The following is a 23,038-nucleotide window of genomic DNA, read 5'->3' as shown; positions in this document are numbered from 1 at the left end:
GTTTTGCATAAACTCAGATTCTCCCGAATTAGTAATGAAATGAACTCGTCACAAGAAAACAGGCAAAGTAGTAAACCTAATTTAACAAAAATACACAATCACCATCAAATTTACCGTTAAGGTTTGATGCATAATGAAATATCCCAGTCTCTTTGAACGCCTCATAACATAGTTGTCATATTTCCGATTGACCCTGAAGGCAGTACAGTACTTTGACTTCATCCAATCGCGTTGAGCGCTGAGCCAGATGATTGGTGACGAAGGCACCGTTTATTTTGGCCCTGCTACTCATTTGTCTCAGTGTCGCCGCCATTAAACAGCACGGAGGCAATGTAAACCATGGAGTATCGCGGATTTATGCCATGATTCGAGGCGTACAGAGGCTTTGCCAAGCTGTGGTTTATTCTGCGAGGGGTTAATGTGTCCACAAAGGTAAACATGTGAGAGACTAAAGGGGTCGAAATAACTCGAATTGGGAAAGGTTTGATAGAGCAGCAGGAGGAGGGGGGATTGGACGAGAAGGGTTTGTTGTGGTTTTTTCAGCAGCACTCGAGAAACGAGCGCAGCCGCAACACGGTAAGTTTCTCATAATATTTTCCCTTTAAATGTCACGTTAGTTACGACTCGTCCCAAGTCTGTATTTTCTGTGAAATGTCGCGTCAGCTGTTAAAAGTTGTGGATAGCTATGTGTGCTAGCTGGTTAGCTCAACAGCTACCAAGCTAACACTAAAGACTGAAATATTACATCAGCACAATGAAGCCACTTATCCTCTGATTCAAGTTTGTAACCACTCTCAGTACTCTTTCTGACAATAATCAGCTGGCAGACAGTTTTAATATTTCAATCACAGCACAATCTCAGGCTGCCTGTGTCATTGAAGATGTCTGCCAATATGTAGTTTACAAACTGTTGTCCGCACCCATAACATTTCTTTATTTGATTTGTATAGGCACAAAAACACTAGTTTATCATTTGTATTGACCTTCTAGATGAGTCACACATCTTTTGTTTATGTCTCACATCTAGGTGGATCTATCACCATAGTGTGACGAAACAAAGAGGTCCACAATGACAGAACAGAAGGAAAAATGGTCCTGTGACTACTGCACCTATGAAAACTGGCCATCTGCAGTCAAGTGCACTATGTGCCGTGCACAGAGGTCGAGGGGTCCCATCATCACAGAGGAACCTTATAAAATAGGCACTGATCTGGATGCCAGTCTGGAGTGGGACCCTCCAAGAACTGAGAGTGGCAGCAGCCTCCTCATCTGCCCTGACTCCAGTGCCAGGCCCAGGGTCAGGTCAGCCTGCATGTCAGAGATTGCTAATAAGTGGTCCTGCCAGATGTGCACCTACCTGAACTGGCCCCGGGCCATCCGGTGCACACAGTGTCTGTGTCAGCGCCAGAGGACCTGCAGCCCCACTGAGTCCCCCCAGACTTCAGGCTCCAATGCAGGATGCCGTCCTGCACCCCACTCCCCGGTGGACACCTGTGAGGAGTACAATGATAGAAACAGACTCAACACCCACCAGCAGCACTGGACATGCACAGCTTGCACTTACCAGAACTGGCCCAAAACTACAAAGTGTGTCGTGTGTGACCACCCCAAACCCAATAGCCAGGAAGCCATAGAGCTGGGTGAGCCTGCGGAGCCCTCACTTCTGATAAATGAGCAGGACAGGGCGAGGTGGAGGAGCGGTTGCAGTGGAAGCCAGGGCCAGAGGAGGTCCCCTCCTCTGCCCAAGAGAGAAGACAATGTCAAAATGGACTTCCAGAGGATAGAGCTTGCAGCTGGAGCCATGAGCAGCAAAGAGGAGCAAGAGATCGACTTCAAGAAGTTAAAGCAGATAAGAAACAGAATGAGGAAAACAGACTGGCTGTTTCTCAATGCATGTGCTGGTGAGTTCTTTTTTATTTTAAGGGGAAATTAACCAACAACTGTATTGTATTCCTGTTTTGTATTAGTGTGTGTGTGTGTGTGTGTGTGTGTGTGTGTGTGTTTGTGTGTCAGGTTTTGAACAGTTTGTCAGTCAGAACAAGCAGTCTGAGGATGTCACATTGGGCTTTGGGAAATTATGTTTGTGTGCATTTTTCACAATTTCTTGGCATTTTTACGATAAAATGAACTATTATTTGAAAGATCAATAGATTAATCAATTGTGAAAATAAACAGGTGCATCTTTAATGTGTATTCCATAGTAACAATGAAGAATTTTCAAAGTATTTATTGGTTTTGATTGTGTGTGATGATACTTTTGACTTCATCTCCCTAGTCTTACTGGCACAAAGAATCCATGCTCATTTTTCCGTGTACCAGCACTTTTATTGTGTGCCAGTTTTTTTTTCCACCCTTCAATGATGTAATGCTTTACTGATGACAAAGCGAGGCCCTCCAGTCAGAGGCGACAGTTTGATTGTTTTTGTTCCAACGACAAAATATGTAGTTCCCTCTAAGTTATTTTTTGTTACAGGGCAGATGGTTCCTCACCCTGTGAAGGCCAAAGTTGAATAGTAGTGTGATCCACCTGGTGTTTTATTAATGAATGACAACATGTTCCGTTGTTTAGACTGCAAATATTGGAGTACGACAGGAGTTTAGCAAGACATGGTGCTCGTCAAGCCCTGTGAAAAGGGTTTTATCTCACAAGGTGGTGCCTGCAGATGGAAACATTAGCAAAACGTTAATGCTGAATGGCAGCATACTAAAAGACGTGCAATTAAACTGCTAGTAGGAATTAGATCCAACTCATCAGTGAACCTCTAGCTGCCCTTGCTGTGCCACTGAGAGTGTCTTTGAGAAACTGAGAGGGTGTGAGTGCTTCCCAGCTGGTGGGGATGAATGGGCAGTCTGGGCAGCACTGCATGAGCAGAGCCTGTGGACCAGAGGCGCTCCTGGCTCGCAGTCAACAGACCCTGTAAACAGTGGTGCTTATGTGCTGAGCAGGGGCCCCCAGGAGGCAAAAATAGCCTTGACAAGACATGAACACCAGTCAACAAAAAAGCAAAAAAAGAGCATGATGGCAGCACATGATCGGCGTCCTCCTGACCTTTGCACCGATTGCCCTCTCCGACTTGTTGTGGAACTGAAACATCAGTGAGGTTACAGTGAGACACCCCAACCACCCCACCCTCAAGGACATAGACACTTTTAGGCCTTTAACTGCCTTCACATTACCTTTTCACTCTGTTATCTTAATACTGTCATGTCTTTTTATTCATACTGTGTCAGCTGACTATTTTCAGTTATGTTGCAGTTGGTTTTCTTCAAAGTGTTTTGCTGGTGGAGGAAGTGCCTGAGTCTAACAGCACATTACAGCCAAGCCGAGCACTTCCTCAAGTCTCACAAGTTGATACTCACTTCGCTCTTCTGTTTCCCCACATTTCAAGTCAGATGTTTTCTCAGCCCTCTGTATTTGGGCCAAAATCGGATGATCCCATTGATTCTGCTTTTCCACAATAGGAAACAGACTCTGTTTGTGTAATATTGTTCTTTTGTTTTAATGGAAGACTGCAACTGGCAAGTTTTTCCTGGCGTAGAAAATCCGTCTACATAAATGTATTTTGCTTTTACTTTTACACTGATGTTGTGTACAGTTTGATTCTAAAACTAGGTCGAGGTGTTCTGTTTGTTTTGCCTTCAAGCCCTGAAATGATCTTGATGATCAGCTGAATTCTTATCTAATAGGCAAAAAAAGTCAGCTGCCCATAACCACAACATTCTCCCTAAAATGATTATATCAGTTTGTAGAAATTGTGATAAGAAATATTATTATTAACTCTGCTGATATAAGGATACTAGCTTTTTACACTGTCACTGTCACTGTTGACCTATAAAGTTTTCATAGTGGTGGTTGTTTGGTCTTTCTAGGTGGTTAGTATGTCAGACTATGATGATGGTGTTAACATGACTCATCTCTCCAGAGAGACATGGCAGACTACTCGTCTGACCAATTATAGCCTGTGGGCATCACAACCTACATAGGGTGCAAATCTGGCTGGTTGGGGACCTCATGAATCAGGAATGGTGTCATAAATTATGTCAAACTAGACAAGAGAAGGTGAAACGTTGTGATGTCTTTCTGTCTGCGTGTCATGAGGAGACACATGTTTCTTGGTCCTAATGTCTTTCCATTTTTAGGGCTGATATCATGCAGTCTGATCCCAGTATAGGTTGCAGCATGGTCTCAACAGGCTGAGAGTGGGATTTAGACTAATACCATACAATGATGGAATGTTATTTTGGCTGTTAAATGAGAAGTTAATGTAAAAAAAAAGAATGCAGTGGTCATATTAGGACCGAAGTGATTAATCAACAGAAAATTAATCTGCAACTATTTTGATGATTAAAAAATTGTTTTAGCATTTTTTTTAAGCAAATAGGCAAAATATTTGCTGTTTTTAGCTTCTCTAATGTGACGTTCTTTGTCATACATGATATGAAAAATATCTTTGGGTTTTGGACTGTTGGTCAGACAAAACAACCTTTGACTCTGGACATTTTCACTCTTTTCTAGTATTGTATAGACAAAAAGAATATACAGAATGGAGAAAACAATCTTCAGATTAATTGATAATGAAAATAATCATTATTTACATCCCAGATCGTGCAGCAAAACATTAAAAAACTGGCCAAGAAATGAGACAGAATTGTCTGTCAAACAGCATCTTTGTAGGATTACTGCCAGTCAAACTTAAAAAATAAATAGTTTTTATTAGATGGTGACAGTGTAGTCACAGTTAGGAAACATTAGGAGCAGGAGAAGGGTACAACATGCAAGTTAAGTCCTCAGCTGGAATTGAACCAGGAATGTTGTGGTTAGTGATGGTATGCATGTCGTGGTGATACATTGCACATTTTAAAACTTAAAGAAATGAAGCAAACTGTTCCATGTATGTAATGCTTCATTTTGTTTATTATCCACAATGCATACATTGCTTTACTTTTTTTTCCTGTTCTGAATAATTCCATTTATGTTGTGCATTGTCCTGTAAGATGGCAGACTCAACACCTGATACTTCATGTTGACATTCAAGGCAGAAATACACTGCATACAGTATGTGAAACTGGGATACAGATTGCATTTAATTTTTCTCTTATTAACTTTGACCCCAAAACGTGCCAGTTAAATATGATTTATTTTTTTCAAACTATCCATATTTCTTTCTAGATGCAAAACAGGTCACCATTATTACTTTTTATGAAATCTCCAACATGGCAGTAGATACATTGCAGCCACAGTTGTTTGGCATCTATTTACGAATCCGTGTTTGCAAAATATCACCCAGCATGTGTAAAAGGAAACCTGGCAGTTTTTGGCACGTTCCAGTCCAGGTTCTCTCAAGGTAACTTGTAACTGTCCTCTGCCTTGCCAGAGAACATCCTCTCACAAGGTGGTGTCTGTTAAAATTAGCCAACGCTTCAGTGTTCACTGTGCTGTGTACCTAGCTGCCGCTCATTTCACTCATAACAGATGTTGAGACTACTAGTTCCTCTGGAGGGGGGGCGGGCCACTAATCTGCACAGACTGTCCTCTGTCTGACACAGCTCTCTGATAGCTCGTTATTATGAACTACATACTGTAGCTCTGTCTGTCCTGCTGTGTCGTAGCCTGACAGTGTGATAACTGTTCTCACACTGGGTTAGCTAGTGGCTACATCTAGAGGTCATCTGAACTGCAGATTGACGTCAAGGGCAAGAGTGCCCATATTCTTTTTGCACGCATCTCTTTTCTTCTGCTTGAATTTGTTATGAAAATTCCTCCCAGATATGAATATTAATCGGTAGTGACAAGGAACAGTACAGTCTAGCGCAGTTTGATGGATATTTCTGAAGTGTGTTCATTGAACATGGCAAGCTGTCTGTTACATCTTATCTTTGTAGGGACGCAGGGCTGGAGTTGTTTCAGAATCCAGTTTCATCCATTTACAAAGCACAGGCCTGTTTTAAAAGTATTCCCATTATATTTCTACATCAAATTATATACTTTTATGGTAGACTTATTTAGCCTAGTCGAGTAGATCCCATGCTTTCAGGATTCAGTCCATTATTAGCTAAAACTAATGTTGTCTAACAGTCCTGCAATAAATTCAATCTTCATGGTTTTAAATGAATTACTGAATTCAAATTAGTTTTCCTTCCTTTTTAACGTTTTGATGTAAGTGTATTGTGCAGTACTGAATTGTGGAGATAGAGCCTTAAACTCTTTCTTACCCTCTCATTTTACCTGATTTTCTGAGCCTGCAAAAAAAGGGGTACCCCGTGACGTAGTGGTGTACCCACATGACCTTAGTCCCTCCCCTGCTATATAAGACCGCGAGTCCGCTCTCCTCAGTGGTTAACCTGCCTAGTGGCCAGTTATTGTTACTACATCTAACACTACTACTAATACTACTACAGTCTACAGTTAGCCAGTTAGCTGAGTTAGCTGCTGAGCTAGCGGCCGAAAGCTCTCAGACGTAGTGGTTCAGGTAGAGGTGGTGACTTTGATTGACACTTGGTAGGGGGCGAGGTTTCAGCCAATTCGGTAGGCACGCCCACAGCGTTTGGGAGCAGAGACAGAGGCTGATTTTTACACAACTTTATATTTGGCGCGATTTTTTTAATCATTCAAATTTGGCAGGGTGGTTAACAACACACTTTTCTATACTATGTCAAACTCAGAACACATTTATTCTTACTTTACACGGACTTTAATTCTAAACACACTGACATACTTGGAGTATCTACTAAACTGGTAACTGAGTTTAAATGCCTTGTGATGACAGCACTGTTTGGTGTAGACACTGGTATTTGAATAGTGACAGCTGCTGAATGTGTATTGTTTGAATATGAACCGTCCTTGTTCCTTAAATATATGGAAATGTGGTTGTGTGTCATCTCCAACCAAAGATCAGTATTGTGTGTGTGTGTGTGGGGGGTGTGTGTGTGTGTATATGTGTGTGTGAATTCCTGGAAAAGCGACCATTTTCAGTGCCAACATTGGTTTCCTATTTTCTGACTTTTCTTCCTTCCTCGTTTTGTAGCTAATATACACTCCTGCAAGGCCTTCACCTTGTGACCTACTATGAGACTCAGTTATTACCATTTCTGTAACTTATTACATTCGATGCACACTCAGTAGTAATTAACAATAAACCAAAGTCCAAAAACAAGCAAATAAGAAAATCTCAGAGCTACAAGTTTTCTCTGCCTGACCTTGCTAATACTTCTCCTTGACCTCTGAAACTTATATTGCTTTATCTTAGATCACAAGCTAAAAAAAACTATCATTGTTAATGTTGCCGTGACAGCTCTCAAACTAGACTGTAGCTGACTGATACATCACTGGCTAACTACAACTTTGTACAAGACCAGTAGGAAGGACAGGGAGGTTGTTATTGTGTGTAATGATATTTTTAGCTGTAGCTCTGTGTCTTTTGGCAGTTACCTAAGTTTCGAATATTTAGGTCTAGTTATTGAATCTGTATCTCCTGTTGTACTTCTTCTTATTGTTTATAATACTTTCTTCTGGAAGAATTTGGTGTGCTGTTATTTCAGTATTTATCTTCATAATAGCAATAACTCGGATACAAAATGAGTTCAACAGTTTATTAGAATAATTTGATTTCACACAGCATGTCACTGGGTCCACCCATACAAAGGGTCACACACTTGACCTTGTCTTTTCCAAAGGTCTTGATATTGCAATAACATATTTTTATATATTTCTTTCTACCATTATTGCATATTTTATGATATATTAGATTTCTCTGGATAGATAGATAGATAGATAGATAGATAGATAGATAGATAGATGGATTGAATCATGAATCTATCTTTCAAAATATTATATCAATAATAATACAGCTAATATACTTATTAATTAATTTCATTCTCAGATCATTGATCATGTTGCTCCCTCCCAAATTATAAAGATATGTGCACCACCAAAAGAACCCTGGAAAAACAGTGAAGAAGGAAAGATGGCAAAAGGAATCCTCCAGAGAGCTGAACAGAAATGGATACAAAATAAATCTATAAAAAGGCATTTTACTGTTATAACAATGATAAATCTGCCAGACAGTCCTACATTTCTCAATTGATTCTTATTCTCGTCGATTGATAAACTGTTTAATCCTTCTAAAATGTCCCTGCTCAAAATGCCCTTCATAGCTTTATAAATGACATAGTAAATATTATAAATAGCTCCCTGCAGACTGACATTTTCCCTGCTTCTTTCAAGTGTGGTGTAATGTCACATCTGTTGAAGAAAAAAACAACTTAGATCCATCTGTAATTTAATAATTGCAGACCAATCTTCAAGCTGTCTTTTTCTAAGCAAAATACTTGGGAAAAGCTATGTACAAGCAATTTGATGAATATCTTTCAATGAGTAATATGTAGATGTTGAGACATGCAAGTTGAGTTTCGAGTCAAATGATAGCATCAAAACAATTATCATAAGACAAATCAGTGACTCAGATAACGACAGTGACTCAGATCATTTATGTTTAAGTATCGCTTGATCTCACTGTTTATTATGACATTCATCCTACTTAAAAGGACAGACTTTTATGTTTCAGTGGGTGGTTTTTAATACTACTGAAACAGAAACTTTGTCTGGGGTTCCACAAGGGTCAGTCCTTGGGCCACTGCTCTTTAATTTATACATGTTCTTGCTTGGTATCATCATAAAGAAATATAGAACATAGCTTACCATTTATATGCCAATGATGGTACATTACAGTTGTACATTACATTTCCTCTGGTGATCTCACTCCTGTTTAACAAACTTATATATTGTATTGATGATATTAATTACTGGATTTTAGAAACTCTTTAAAGCTGAACACAGACAAGACTAAGATAATCATAATCTGTCCTAAAATTCAGAGACAGGAAATCACCCTTCGCAACGCTGCCTTTTGGAATACAAGTGAGCAATTCAGAGGCCTTGGCATTATTTTGGATACTGATCTCAATTATAAAAATGATATTACCAGTATCACCAGAACAGTGTTTTATCACTTCAAAAACTAGGTCAAACAAAACTTACAACATTCATGTGTCAAAGTGACTCTTAGAAACTGGTTCATGCATTCATCTCAAACAGGTTTGAACATAGCAACGCTTCTGTTTGCTGAATTATCCAAATAGTCAGTGTGACAGCTCCAGCTCAATCAAAATGCAGCAGCCAGAGTCTTTACACATACACAAACATTTAAACATATTACTCCGGTATTGTTTTTGGGTTTGTAATTGCTGTGTGGTATGTTAATATTATTTTATAGTCTTATATTTATATTGCTTACGTTACATATGTTCTCATGTTAATGTCTATATTTTTATATTCCGTTTTTCAATATAAAGCATACATTGCATTGAGTTTACTTGACAATTGCCAATTCCTTCTGCTCTAGGTGTGGTTGAGGGAGACCTGGCGGCGATAGAAGCCTACAAGTCGTCCGGTGGTGACATCGCCAGGCAGCTCACTGCAGACGAGGTGCAGCTTCTCAGTCGGTCTTCAGCTTTTGATGTAGGCTTTACGCTAGTTCATCTGGCCATCCGCTTCCAGAGGCAGGACATGCTAGCCATCCTGCTCACAGAGGTTAGTGTGCTTCAATGTCCTCTCAATGCACCCACATGTATATACAAAAAACGGGGCTTTTCTCTGAGAAATCTTGTATGAAGATTAATGCAGTTTTTCTAAGAATGTATAGGTAATTACTGGTGATTTTCTGACTTACTTTATAGGAATGCATCATTGAGCTTGAGTAAGTTGAAGGCCATTAAAAGTGAAACTGTCAAATTGGGCAAATACTCAAATTGGGCATATTAGATAGGGGTGGTCACGTAATTTGGATGCTATTCTATATTCTCTCCTCCTCGACCACGTCAGTCTATAATTGTTCTGCGCCATAGTAGACGAAAGCAGATGCCTGTAATGCCTATAATTACAGTGGAAGTGCACTTTGAGGATTAGGTGGAGGATTAGCCTGGCTGCAGTCCTGTCACTGCTTCCTAATGGACGTGATGCCATAGAGCTGATGTGGTTTGCAAGGAGGGCAAGCAACGATTAGGAACAGCATGGAGGGCTGCACAGTCACAGTGAACCTCGTCAATGAGGTTGAGTCCTCTTGTGCATATATATATATATATATATATATATATATATATATATATATATATATATATATATATATATATATATATATATATATATATATATATATATATATATAGAGAGAGAGAGAGAGGGACTCTATGGTCATTTGTGGTTCACATTTGTATGCATAAATGAATTAAAACATTGTTTAACCAAAATCTATCTGTGTGATGATTGTATATGAATCACTTCATGGATCACTGAAAACATTTGACTCAATTTTAATTTTTGTGATCTGGTAGGTAATATAAAATATGTATAATGCTGTGGTAGTTATTCCAGTTCATGTCCATGTTTAGCCATTTTTTCCATCCTCTTTGTGTCTCTTGTTTTAAGTTTGAACTGAAATTGTAGCATTATGTTTTACATGTGTCTCAAGTATCTGATCATGTCCATATTATTTTGTTCATCTTAATGTATTTACTCTGTGTGTTTTGTCTCTTAGGTGAACCATCAGGCAGCTAAGTGCATCCCCTCTATGGTATGTCCCGAACTGACGGAGCAGATCCGCCGGGAGATTGCCGCCTCACTACATCAACGCAAGGGAGACTTCGCCTGTTACTTCCTCACTGACCTGGTCACCTTCACCCTTCCTGCAGGTACCCACGACACTGTGCAGCTCGCATCACTTCGTTTAATGGACTTCTTTGCAAATGTGTAATCCAACACCACCTCTGTTTATCCTCATACATAAATTTAGCTTCATTAGGCTGTGCTGCCAGAATTTTAAACACCCTAAAAACCAGTCTTAACATTTGTCTTTTTGACGCTTTCCGATAAAGTTTGACATTGAGTATTACAAGCTACACATACTCTGCCAAGGATGAAAAGGAAAAAAATAATGTTATGATTTTGGGGATTGCTCTCCTGCTTAAATAGAACATTAAATATACACAATTTCAGTGTGTGACGGTTTCCCACTCACTGGAGAATTGGAAGAATGATGGGCCGGCCTTCTTCTACAGAGAAACAGCAGCTCTGTGTCCCGTCCCTATGGCATAAAGTCTTTACTGATATGACATGCACTTTGCTTTTCAGAGCCACCAGTTGTATTCTGCTGCCATTGCCGAAGGGATGAAAGATTATGCAGGCTTCACTGATAGATTAGAATTTTTTTTGTGTTATGCCAAGTATTTCTTTGCAGACTGTATTTGGCATGAGGCCAGCTGCAGGGCTCTCTCCCTCTCTCTGTTTCTGTCTCTCTCTCTCTCTTTCAGACAAAGCCAGTGCCATTCACTATTGAGCCAGAGAATAGCCACCAGTGTTCTGGCTTTGTGTGTGCACAGTTCAATACACACAGAAACACAACATGCTGTACAGAGCTTGTGTTTACAGTGTGCCATTGACAAAATGTCAGCCAATGAATGGAATTGCGAAGAACATCTCCTCTGTGTATCATTACTGTAGCGTTTTTGTGGCCCTCGGTGCAGTGCACCATTAGGTTATAATGAGAGTGAAAACTGAATATCTTTCTCCATGTGTCTCTGCAGATATAGAAGACCTACCGCCTGCGGTCCAGGAGAAGCTGTTTGATGAGGTTTTGGATCGAGATGTGCAGAAAGGTACCTGAGATTTATTCATGTTCATATCTAGTGTCTACACTTATTACAGTCACATGTATACGGACATGATGGATTACCTGTGATTCATGATCTGGCTGCTCTGTTGTCAAAATGACCATCAGCCATCAAATGAAAAGATGGAAGGACTTGTCTGTTCTTACTGTCTCCAACCAGCTCACTACCTCCTGCCCCATCTTCTGTCCTCTCTGTAATTGGGTTAATTAAGCTCACTGGTTTCCCTCCTGCACACTGAGCACATGATACATTCACAAAACTGCACTGTATGTGCGTGTGTGTGGAGCGTGGGGCTACATGTGCCTTTTTGTGTTGCACTGAAGGTATCAAAGGAGTCTTATGGCCTATTTAATCCTCGATAAACTGGGTTACTGGGGAGATGTGCTCTGGGTTTTTTGGATTTTGCATAAAAAGAAGCTGAGGAATCAGTAAATATCTGCAGCTGAGGTGTTCTTAGAAGTGTGTTTAACGATATTTTAGGTATACAGGAAAATGCTGAAATGCAGGTTCTGCCAAGCACAATTTGTCTCCATAACTTCTGGCTGCAGCAGTTGCATATTTGAAAGTCTTAACACAACACCTATGTTCCTGTGTGGTGTTTTTGTCTATCAGCTTTTAAGTCAGTGCTTATTGCACCATTATAAATGTTTGCTTGTTCTTATAAATCCAGTATTATTTGTTCACTGGTCAGCTGAGGTAAAAAAAATGCAATCACTGTCATGTTCTCACAGCTAAAGAGTTCAATTTTACTTTAAAAATTATTATTACTGAACTGAAGTTTGACAAAACCAGATTGACATGATCACATGGAAATGTTCTCCCATTAGTTCCTCTACCTCCCGCCCATACATTGTATCTGCCTGTCTGTGTGTGCATAGAGTTGGAAGAGGAATCTCCTGTCATCAACTGGTCTCTGGAGCTGGGCACACGCCTAGACAGTCGTCTGTACGCCTTGTGGAACCGTACCGCTGGAGACTGTCTGCTGGACTCTGTGCTGCAGGCCACATGGGGAATCTACGACAAGGACTCTGTCCTCCGCAAGACCCTTCATGACAGCCTGCATGACTGCTCTCATTGGTGAGACACCCAACCTTACGCACCAGTCCCTATAGTCACTAAAATTCAGGCATCAATGTAGTTCTTGAAATACTGTAATTTACTGTACAAAATGCCACCTATGTTGCATTCAAACCGTTCTGTGTGTCATCAGCATGAAAACCAAGTGGGAACACATTTATGTACATTTAAAAAAATAAAATAAAAAAACCCTAAATACTTAATACCCATGTGATAGTTCCAAATGTTACATTTAAATGAAGGTGAACATTGGTTAAAGACATACAGTAAAACTGAGTGCACACCTTTACAATGTAACGAGATGTTAATGTGATTCAACATTGAATCATCTTACAACAATTAAAGTCATTTTAGGGTGGCGTGAAGGGCATTTGATCCTATTTGTAATTAAAATCAAACAGACTACATTGAAAATACAGGCATCAAAGTGCAACCTCTGCAACAATATTGAGTACACCTGTGACCACTGAAACAAAAATGATCATACCTATGACTTCTAATACAGACAAATTTCCTGAACAAGGATATAAAAGAACACGTGAACACAACTTTATATGTTTTGTCCTGGATTCTGTCTAATGGAATATGGCTGCACTTGCTAAGAAATCGCCTGAACAAGTAAGGAACCAGAATGTGAGACTTAAATGAGAGAGGGTACAAGATCATCACTAGGCTACTGAACAGAAGCTGAAACACATTTGCAGCAGTGGTTAGGAGGTACAGGAGAACCCATACAAACAATAACAGAAGGTAAGGTGGCCGTCCACCAAAAGTGACGGCATGCACAATTCACAGTTTAAACAACCTTGCATTGTATAACAGACAAACCGGAGCTTCTGATGTAGCACAAGGATTATCTCTGGATATCGACATTGCATGAAGTCAAGCAGCACAAAACCACTGTAAAACAGCACAAAACTGCAAGATTAGACTTTGCAAAGGAACATGAGCAGAAGCCTGATGAATATTGGCATCACATAAAAGTTTTTATAGAATAAATGAAGTTGAATTCTTTTAGCGTATTTTAAAGAGGAAGATGGAGCAACAAAACCCCTCCAGAAAAGAGCATCTGAAAACAATCATCTGTGAAGAACAATAGAACTTCTCCCCCCAAAGATTTGGGCAAGACTGGTATCATCCCTGCCCAGGAGGATCCAATCTGTCATCAAAAACAGACACTAATGAAGGGTGTGCCGACTTTTGTTCTTAAATATGGACCTTTTTGTTAAAGTTAAATTTAAATTTTTTAAACTTCATTCTTCCTGGGCACACAGAATTTATAATGACTTACTTACTTATTGACCAGGGGTGCACTCAGTTTTGTTATTTGTATATCACAGATTAGGAATGAGGTCAGAATCTGAGCAAAAAAATGAAGCTATCCCTTTTATGTCCTCTCTTTCAAGTGTCTTAAATGCTAGAGTTTTATTCCACTTCATAGACATGTTATAAGTCATGGTGTGTTAAAGGTTTTCCTTGCTGCCTGCAGCTAGTTGAACTGTTACTACTGTCATGCACTGGTGGCAGTTACGAGGTTTTGATAATTTGACTTCCATGCTCAATGTAGAAGCGGTACCTCAGGATATTTACATAGCTTTCTTGACACAGTCAAATAAAGGATGACTAGTTGCTTAGTAAAGGTAAGGGATCAAAGAGATATTTTGTTCAGTGTGTCTTCTTAATATGAATTGCCTTGATTCAGCCTTTTCAAAGGTCTTGGTCTCTTGATGCCGTGATGAAATACTGTTCGGTGAATGTTAAATGTTCTCTGTGCACTACTTTCAGTAAGAAAAATGTCAACCTGCATATTATAAGCAGAATGACATTTGATACTTTAATTTGATTCAAATGAACTTTAAAACCAAGTGTAACCAAATGTAAAACTTGCTTGGAATTTTTATTTCAAGGTTTTACACACGCTGGAAGGAGTGGGAGTCTTGGTACTCGCAGAGCTTCGGTTTGCATTTCTCCCTGAGAGAGGAGCAGTGGCAGGAGGACTGGGCGTTCATTTTGTCTTTGGCCAGCCAGGTAATTATGAGGTTTCTCTGATTTACTTACGTTCTTTAATTCACAACCAGATGAAAGACAGAAAAAGACTCCATATGTTGTTGTAGATAGAAAGGCAGTGTACGAGCTTCCCATAGATATGTGTTAATAGGTGATGAAGGAACAAAAGATTGTGTATGTTTGGTTATGGGAATTCAAATGTCATGTAATAGTAGAGGTCACAAAATTAATAATTAGACTATGTGTGTTTTGGAAGATCATTAATCAACCTGGTATACATTAATAAATGCAAGAAGTTCACTTCCTCATTTATACAAACAGAGCAAAGTGTATTTTCTCTCCCTGTTTTTTTTTTATTTTTTATTGTTGCTCTTGGAGAAAAATAAGGTTTAAAAGCACCCTGTGGATTTTCTTTCCTCATGAAATATTTATAAAGCAGATGTTTCTTTATCTTTAAATTGTGATAAATGCAAAAGAGCAATAGTTGATTTGTTGTTTTGGTTTTCAAATGAGGTGTTATATTTATGTCTCATCATGTCCTTTCACTGTGACTTGCAGGAGCCACTGTCTTTCAGTAGCCATCATTAAAAAGTCATTAAACAGACAGAGCTTCAGCTGCAGTCAGTCTATGGCCATGTGTGCACAGTGCTGTACATGACGGCGCCCTTGAAGAACCATGAAATTAACTTTTTTTCTATTTGATAAAAATAAATTAAAATAGTGATGCCCTAAGAGAAAGATGGAGAGATGGAGTGGAATTGTATGATCCACGCAGAGACTATTAATTCACATTGTGTGGTTAAAAAATCTGAATATTGAAACCATAAAAAGGTGAAAGTAACGTAATACTTTATGTATGAGCACAGTGTTATCTTAATGCCTTTGGAGTGTTGCTTATTAATTAACCTGATTTGGCTCGGATTGATCTGAGTGGGGATACACAATTGGAAGAGGCACACAGTACGAAGGTGCATCATGTGAGAATGACAGGAAGGACATAAGCAATTATTATAGATCCCCTCAGATGTAGATGGACTGACAGACAGCTCATCTGCTATGCTGGCATGCGCGCTGAAGCAGCACTCCTTCCCAACATGTGACCACAGGATTACAGGCATTTAGCTTGGAGAGCCACTCCACTGGCAGTATAAACAAACACAGCAAACGCTACCATGTGATAAGCATGTCTAAAGCCTTTGACAGTGATGGAGATTTGAGATCTAAAAGGATAAAATCAGCCTTTATAATCTATTTTAAGTATAGATGACTTTGAAGCCCCCTTTTAACATGAAATGTCATTGTAGCTGTAGTATATTTAACAGTGGTTACATAATCTGCTTATTCAGATAGTACAACTGAGAGATGAGGAGGAGAGGTAGGGTGGCATACACACGTACTCAGACCTGCTGTGTTGCAGGTTCACAGTGTGCCGGACACTTTGAGGTTTTGCAATATGATCAGTTCTTGGCAGCAGCTCCTCTCAGCTTCGCTATTTTTAGTTGTGTTGATATTGAATGTACACTTGGAGAAGTTGTATATGATTGCACTTACTGTATGACTGTACATGTCTTTCTGTTTTGTTTGTGTTTCTCTCTTTTCCCCTCCACACAGCCCGGGGCCAGCCTAGAGCAGACACACATTTTTGTTCTCGCACACATTCTTCGCAGGCCGATCATAGTCTACGGAGTGAAATACTACAAAAGTTTCCGTGGGGAAACGTTAGGCTACACTCGTTTTCAAGGTGAGGCAGGATTTGATGATGATGTATACTGTGAAACTGTGTTGCTATTACAAAACAAACATTCACTTATCTCTAGTGGCAAGTTGGGAAAAGTTTTGATAGTTTTGAACTACTTTCTACTGAAAAAATATTGGCCATAAAAACTGTTGGCATGCAGTTTGTTGTAGTTATTTTCCACAAATAAAATCCTGTTTACCTCTCATTATATTGGAGTGAATGTAGAAAACTCATATATTAAAACCTGGCCAAATAAAACCAGATGACATGACTGTATCCCACTAGAGGAAACTGAGAAAATGGGGATAGATCATGCTTTCTGTGATTTTCTGTTTTTTTTAAACAATTATGATGTTGGATGTCTAAGGTAAACATGGTCGATGTTCCAAAACTTCAAGGGACTGTAAGTAAAAATGCCCCCTGTAGGTCAAAAGCCAGGGCTTCAGCAATGTTACCCATATTTCCTCCTTGTTATGATACCATATTATTCTTGTGTGCCCACAAACGGTCGTCAACTTTGCAGTCTTTGGCTTCTGGAAATATGCACGTGTCCCCTTCAATGTGGGATGACCTTATCCCTCAACTTATTCAGACCCACTCAATGGACTGACTGAGGATTTCTAAAAGCCCTGAATTTTAGCATGGAGTTTGGCTTTGAATTTTAATTCTGCACACCTGCAATAGAGCATGAAATAAAGACATTGAGTCTTGCTCAAAGCCTCTTCATAAGCTGGAGTTTTAGAGTATATGAAAACTAGGAGGAGGATACCTTGGAAGTATTGTTACTAAGTAGCGCATAATAGCTTCACCTCAGTTAGTGTGTTGGTACTTCCTTGCATTTAGATTGTTTTCAAAAATAACCGCTGATGATTCACTTGATATACATTCAAATCAGTGTGCAGTGTGGTAGGTCATTGAGCAGCATTAAATACTAACCAGAAAAAAACAGGAGTAGATGTAGAAGTGGTGACATGGGTTCAGCCTGCATTGCACACTAATTGTGTGGTAATTGGTAGTGTGTGTTTGGCCTGGCACAAGTCAGAGGGAGGAGGGAGGGTGAAGCAGGGCACAAGGGTGCGCCACAGAGCGGTTCTCTGCCCACAATGGGTCAGTTGTTTCCACTCAGCTGAAACATAGCCACTTCTGATGTCAGGTCAGATCTGAGATGGTGCTTGGCCCCGCCTGACATTCACACACACAGCAGAATGTGATTATACAGCTGCTGTTCCTACCAGGTGGCTTGGTGGATTATTGTGATAAATATGAGCTCCCAGCTGCTCTGACTCGCTTTGTGTATGCGTATATGTTGTGTATCCTCAGGTGTGTACCTGCCTCTATTATGGGAGCAGAGTTTCTGCTGGAAGAGTCCCATCGCCCTGGGCTACACACGGGGCCACTTCTCAGCCCTGGTGGCCATGGAGAATGACGGCTATGACAATCGTGGTGCGGGTGCCAACCTCAACACTGACGATGATGTCACTGTCACCTTCTTACCACTGGTGGACAGTGAGAGGAAGCTGCTGCACATTCACTTCCTGTCTGCACAAGAGGTAGTGACCAATATTCTTAAATGTACAGCTAGAGGTCTTTTTTCTTAAAAACGTTGCGAATCTCAAAGGACCAAGTTATTCTACACACTGTTGATCACATATACACACTTAATTAACAATGTTTCAGACCTCAGACTGAACATTTCCTGATGAAGGTCTGAGGATTGAAACGTCTTTTAATAAAGTGAGCTGTGAGCTGTGAGACTTTTTTGGCCCTTTCACAGTTCACTCCAATTCATGATGCAACATACCTACAAGATTCAGAAGAACCTGCTAAAACATTTGGAATAAAAAGAAAGTTTTAAAAGCATTATTTATATTGTAGAAATTCAACATTTTTACCAAATACTAGTACCACACTATTACCTTAAGAGCATACTGTTCTTTCTTTCCTTAATATTTTTATGTCTTGTGTACAGTTTATGGTGTCAGGTTACCATACATTGCATCAGGTGTGTTTTTGTTATGAAGTAGTGTTTTTAGGTTTATGATACCAGAATGCGGTTGCCAGTTGTTTCATGTCTTAACCGCGGCGGCCCCATTTTGTTCCGTAACGCCACATTTGTCTTGCGACTCAGATGGGCAACGAGGAGCAGCAGGAGAAGCTACTGAGGGAATGGCTGGACTGCTGCGTGACAGAAGGTGGCATGCTGGCAGCCATGCAGAAGAGCTCTCGCCGCCGTAACCACCCCCTGGTCACCCAGATGGTGGAGAAGTGGTTAGACAGATACCGCCAGATCCGCCCATGTGCCTCTCTGTCTGACGGCGAGGAAGAGGAAGATGAAGACGAATGAGTGAGTGAGTGAATGAGTGAGTGAGAGGGGAAATGGGGGAGAAAGAAAGAACTGGACACTGGCTACATCCTTCAGGCTCTGGGAGAGTACATTACTATCTACATTTCTTCTTTTTTTTTTTTTTTCTTTCTCCAAAATGTAAATCTTTAACTTGTAATAATGCATGTGTTCTGTGAGCTCTGTGATAGAAAAGATACCAGCACCAACAAACAGAATCCTGATTACTGCTCCTATGAAAGCACATCAAGTCCACTTAGTTCGCCTTCCTATACTCCAATTTCTCCGTATTTGTTATGAAAGTAATTATCTTGTATTACTCCACCTGAGAGAAATACTAGTACATATAGGAAAATATACTGTTCGTATTTAAGGAAATCCCGAAACTGCACTAGATGAGAAATTCTTTTTTTTTTTTTTTTTTTTTAAATGCCTTACAGAAATTTTGCTTAAAAACTGAGAGGAAGCTAATCCTCGTTTGTTTGTCAAGATTTAAAGAGCACCTGTTTTCCTGATTGCTGATCCCTTTTGCGAGCCTTCTGCGACCCCCCCTCCTTCTGATGTTGGATTGTATTTATTTGTTAAGGAGAGTTTAGGGTGCTGAGGCGACACCTTTTTTCGTTTTTTGCCCCGTTTTATCTGTGTTTCCGTTTGATCCATTCAGTCTTGAAGTATTTTATTTTGCACAGATAATACCTACATTCTGTGAGGGGAGGGGGAAGAAAAAAAAAAAAGACCTACAAGTTTACTGACATTTTTACGTGTGATTTAGTAGCTCTTGTTGATGTTAAGAGTGGGTGGTGGTGACGCTGGGGTGGGGTGGGGGGAGGAGAAAACCAAACACTCTGCCTCTTTCTATGGAGTGCATTAATATTAAATATGACTCACTTGCATCCTCGTTGTTTTCTCATTCTTGTGTTTTTGGATTATTGTGACCACAGAATTTGTTTTTGTTTCCTCCCACTGAAATTACAGTATGTAAAAAATCAAATGATGATGGATGATGGGAATGTTTCTAAGTTTAATTTGGCAGGCTGAAGAGCAAAGTTGAAGCCTCTGTAATTAGAGTTTTGAGAGGAATTAAGCCAAAATCTGATCTTTTAAAATATCTTGGATGCATCCTGTAAATCCAATACATCAATAGAGAACTACTCCCTTTACTTTAACTAACATGTAATGGTCAGTAGGACCTGTATAGTAGAGTGAGGATTCAGACAATTTATAAGAGTAGACGTTTCTTTGCTGATTCAAAGTTCTGGAGGAGTAGAAAATGTTTACCTGATACAATAAGTGTTGAATTACTTTAAATACAGTGAGCTTTTCATCACCTCCAAATGATTTAATAGTTTATTTTATTATCGGGTTAGCAAGTATTGCCTGTTTCCTTTTTGTTTGTGGTTTCTTTTCATGACTCATTGCTGGCTTGTAGGCTGCATTTTATCATTGGTTATGAGAACTTGTTGATACTCTGGCGCCCTCCTGTGACATGGGATGAAACAATATGAAAAGATGATGTTGAATAAGAAAATCTGAACATTCTCTTCTGTTAATGCAACATACAAAAAGTGCCGATCTCCATAATCAAACAGTCGGTACAGACAGCTGGTTCTCAGAATCGTATCTTTTATTTGAACTGCACTGAATGCTAAATGTTCACCTTGTACAAGAAACAAATACAAATACTCACACTAAAAACAAAAACATACTGCTGGCTGCCTCGTCTGCTATTGTTGGGACACTAAGGAGTTTCTGCTATTGCTCTTACAGAGTACAAGATGCCCCAAAGAACCTGGCCTTCAATAGAAGAAAATATAAGAGAGAGAAAAGAGAGAGGGTGGATCACATAGGACTATGGTTATAGGAACATTTAACTAGGCAATACAAATCTAACAGGACTCTTCAAAACTCTTTAACACCAAAAACGTGGGATGCGCCTTGTATATAAAAATACCACAATGGAGAGGATGAGGGAAGAGAAAATATCCAGACTAACCAGATTAGTCATATCTTTTTTTTTTTTTCCTCAAAGACAAAATTCTGGGAATAAACAATATCTGCAAAAAAGTGTTTTCCTGAGTCATTAAGAAAAGTTTGCTTTAACCCTTTCCTGTCTTCAAGAGTGTGAAGTGTGCTCAAAGAATGGAGGGGGGGGGGTCGCGATTTGTCCGCTGCTGCCGCTGAAGTGGATGAGATCAGGTGTCCGGTGGCTGTCAGTCATCTCCAGAAATGTCAGTTTGTCAGCACAGATGCAGTCACATGGACCTCCTCGGTTTTTTTTATGATTATGGAAAATGTTCTCTCCCGTCACACTGACACGACTCTTAATAACTAAAAAAAGAAAAGTTAAATACTTAGCTGGCACCTCCCTCTGGATTCATTAAACTTCAGTTGCAATCAAACATGTCAAGTTTAGTTTAGTGTTTCCTGCTGACGGCCTCAGAAAATAATCTCCACAGATGATATACTGGAGCGAACTATGCCCTCTAGTGGTGAAACATTGTAACTGATAGCTGTCATTATGTATTATTGCCAGGAAAGGGTTAAAACCCACTCTAGATTACTATAACTGATGAGCAATCTTTTCTTTTTGTTTGACGAATGATAAATATATATAAGTTGATAATCCATTTTAAGTCATTCACACTGAAGATCAAAAGAAAAAGAAAAATTCTCTTCTGAGGCATAATGAGGGGCCTAAACAACACACAATAGTTACATAAGGAGGGTTGGAGCTATGGGGGAGGAGAGGTGGGGAGGATCAGAGAGAGGGAGATTGGGAGGGGGAAGGAGGGGGGGAATAAGGTCCAGTAGCACATGATGCCAAAGTTTTTTTTCTCTTGTTCTCCCGTTGGTGTGTCGAGATGTAGGCCTACGTTTCCCATGAGCTCTGAGGTGTAAGGGGTCAGGGACAGAGTCTCATGGCGTGGCTGGGTAATCCCGGAGTGCTAAAAACACTGGACTCTCTGTCCACAATCATAGGCGTGTCCCGAAGAAAACAAAACGAAAAAAAAAAAACCCCAAAACATCATCATCATCATCATCAAAGAGTAAAGTCGGTACTGAACCCAAAGAGACAGAGAGAGTAAAAACTAAAACGTTAAAAGTACAAATTCCCCGGAACACTTCTTTTGTTCCCAGTTGCTGACTGATTGACAGGCAGCCCGCTTGAGTCGTTTCACTGTCTCTTGGTCCCAGTTGGTCGGTTGCTTTGTGATTGGTAGGTTCTGAGTGTTGACGGGTTGGAGATGAGAAGTTGCCGTTTGTATCCCTTCTGCTGCTATTGCTCGGTGAGGTGCTCTCTGGTCTCGCCGTGTTTGGAGGGTTGGTTGGGCGACGGGGCCTGGGAGGGGTGTGTACCAGAGGGCAAGGTGTGGGCGATGGGCACCCCACCTGGCACCATGCCCTCTAACGCCCCCGGGATGCCTCCTGGAGCCACTCCAACCACACCTGGCGGGTATCTGGGTGAAGGGGGCAAGGTTAGAGATTAGTATTGAAGATGGAGTGACTCCTGGAGTGGGTGTAGTGGGATCATAGTTTGATCAGCCTACGTTCCCAATACTGCCAAAGACAGAATTCTCAGAAACAATCTGACATCTACTGACACTACCGGCTCTTTTCCATCTCAGGACTGTTTTTTTAAAAGAGTTTTTTGCTGCATTTCTCAACATAGTATTTATGTGTGGAGTAAAATGAAAAGGCAGAAAGCAAGTGAACTTTCTCACTGTTTCAAAGAGGTCAGTATGGAAGCAATAATATAACCAGAAAATACTAGATTCTATCCGGAAATTAAAGTCTGCATGTGTCTTTTTTAACACCCGCAGTCACGTAATGTTAACGCAGCGTGAAAAAATGACATAGTTGCAACTGCTTATTTTCATTTTACGATGGTTGAGTCTATAAAATGTCAGAAAACATTTGTTTACAAGTTCTGAGAGCCCGAGGAGACGTTTCTTGGAAGCTTGTTCTGTCTGACCAACAGTTTAAATCCTAAACATATTACATTTTCAATTATATAAAAGAGTGAAAGGCAGCAAATTGCCAAATTTGAGAAGATAAGGAGCCTGATAAATCAATTTATCAATTAGTAAATCTGTTAATTATCTTTTTATTCCGTTTCATCTCTAAAAATGACTAAAGAATAATGTTATCTT

General features: G+C 40.0%; 2 protein-coding genes across 3 annotated transcripts in view; one reads left to right on the top strand and one right to left on the bottom strand.

Annotated features, from left to right (window-relative positions):
- Positions 1-312: 312 nt before the first annotated feature.
- zranb1a (zinc finger, RAN-binding domain containing 1a) lies at positions 313-19,667 on the top strand. Its single transcript, XM_053341590.1, has 10 exons — positions 313-576; positions 1,028-1,901; positions 9,402-9,589; positions 10,593-10,746; positions 11,638-11,709; positions 12,603-12,801; positions 14,709-14,829; positions 16,420-16,549; positions 17,867-18,096; positions 18,675-19,667. Exons 2-10 carry the CDS (start codon positions 1,070-1,072, stop codon positions 18,888-18,890), a joined length of 2,142 nt encoding a protein of 713 aa, XP_053197565.1. The 5' UTR covers positions 313-576; positions 1,028-1,069; the 3' UTR covers positions 18,891-19,667.
- A 427-nt stretch (positions 19,668-20,094) lies between these two features.
- The window catches only part of ctbp2l (C-terminal binding protein 2, like), a 56,229-nt gene continuing 53,285 nt past the window's right edge, over positions 20,095-23,038 (bottom strand). For both annotated transcript variants that reach the window (XM_053341425.1, XM_053341424.1), the window contains exon 9: positions 20,095-22,345. In XM_053341425.1, coding sequence (XP_053197400.1) covers positions 22,165-22,345 — 181 coding nt within the window. In that variant the 3' untranslated portion in view covers positions 20,095-22,164. The remainder of the gene's footprint in view (positions 22,346-23,038) is intronic.

This window comes from Scomber japonicus, chromosome 20 (genome assembly GCF_027409825.1).
Source record: "Scomber japonicus isolate fScoJap1 chromosome 20, fScoJap1.pri, whole genome shotgun sequence".
NCBI classification, from domain to species: Eukaryota; Metazoa; Chordata; class Actinopteri; order Scombriformes; family Scombridae; genus Scomber; species Scomber japonicus.
Note: the sequence above shows the minus strand (reverse complement) of the source record. Positions and strands in the feature narration are given on the sequence as shown.

Excerpts from the sequence above, each read along its gene's own strand:
- zranb1a (XM_053341590.1), top strand. The coding sequence starts at position 1,070 with ATGACAGAACAGAAGGAAAAATGGTCCTGTGACTACTGCACCTATGAA. Across the intron at positions 1,902-9,401 it reads GTTTCTCAATGCATGTGCTG|GTGTGGTTGAGGGAGACCTG; the intron begins GTGAGTTCTTTT and ends CTTCTGCTCTAG. Across the intron at positions 10,747-11,637 it reads CACCTTCACCCTTCCTGCAG|ATATAGAAGACCTACCGCCT; the intron begins GTACCCACGACA and ends GTGTCTCTGCAG.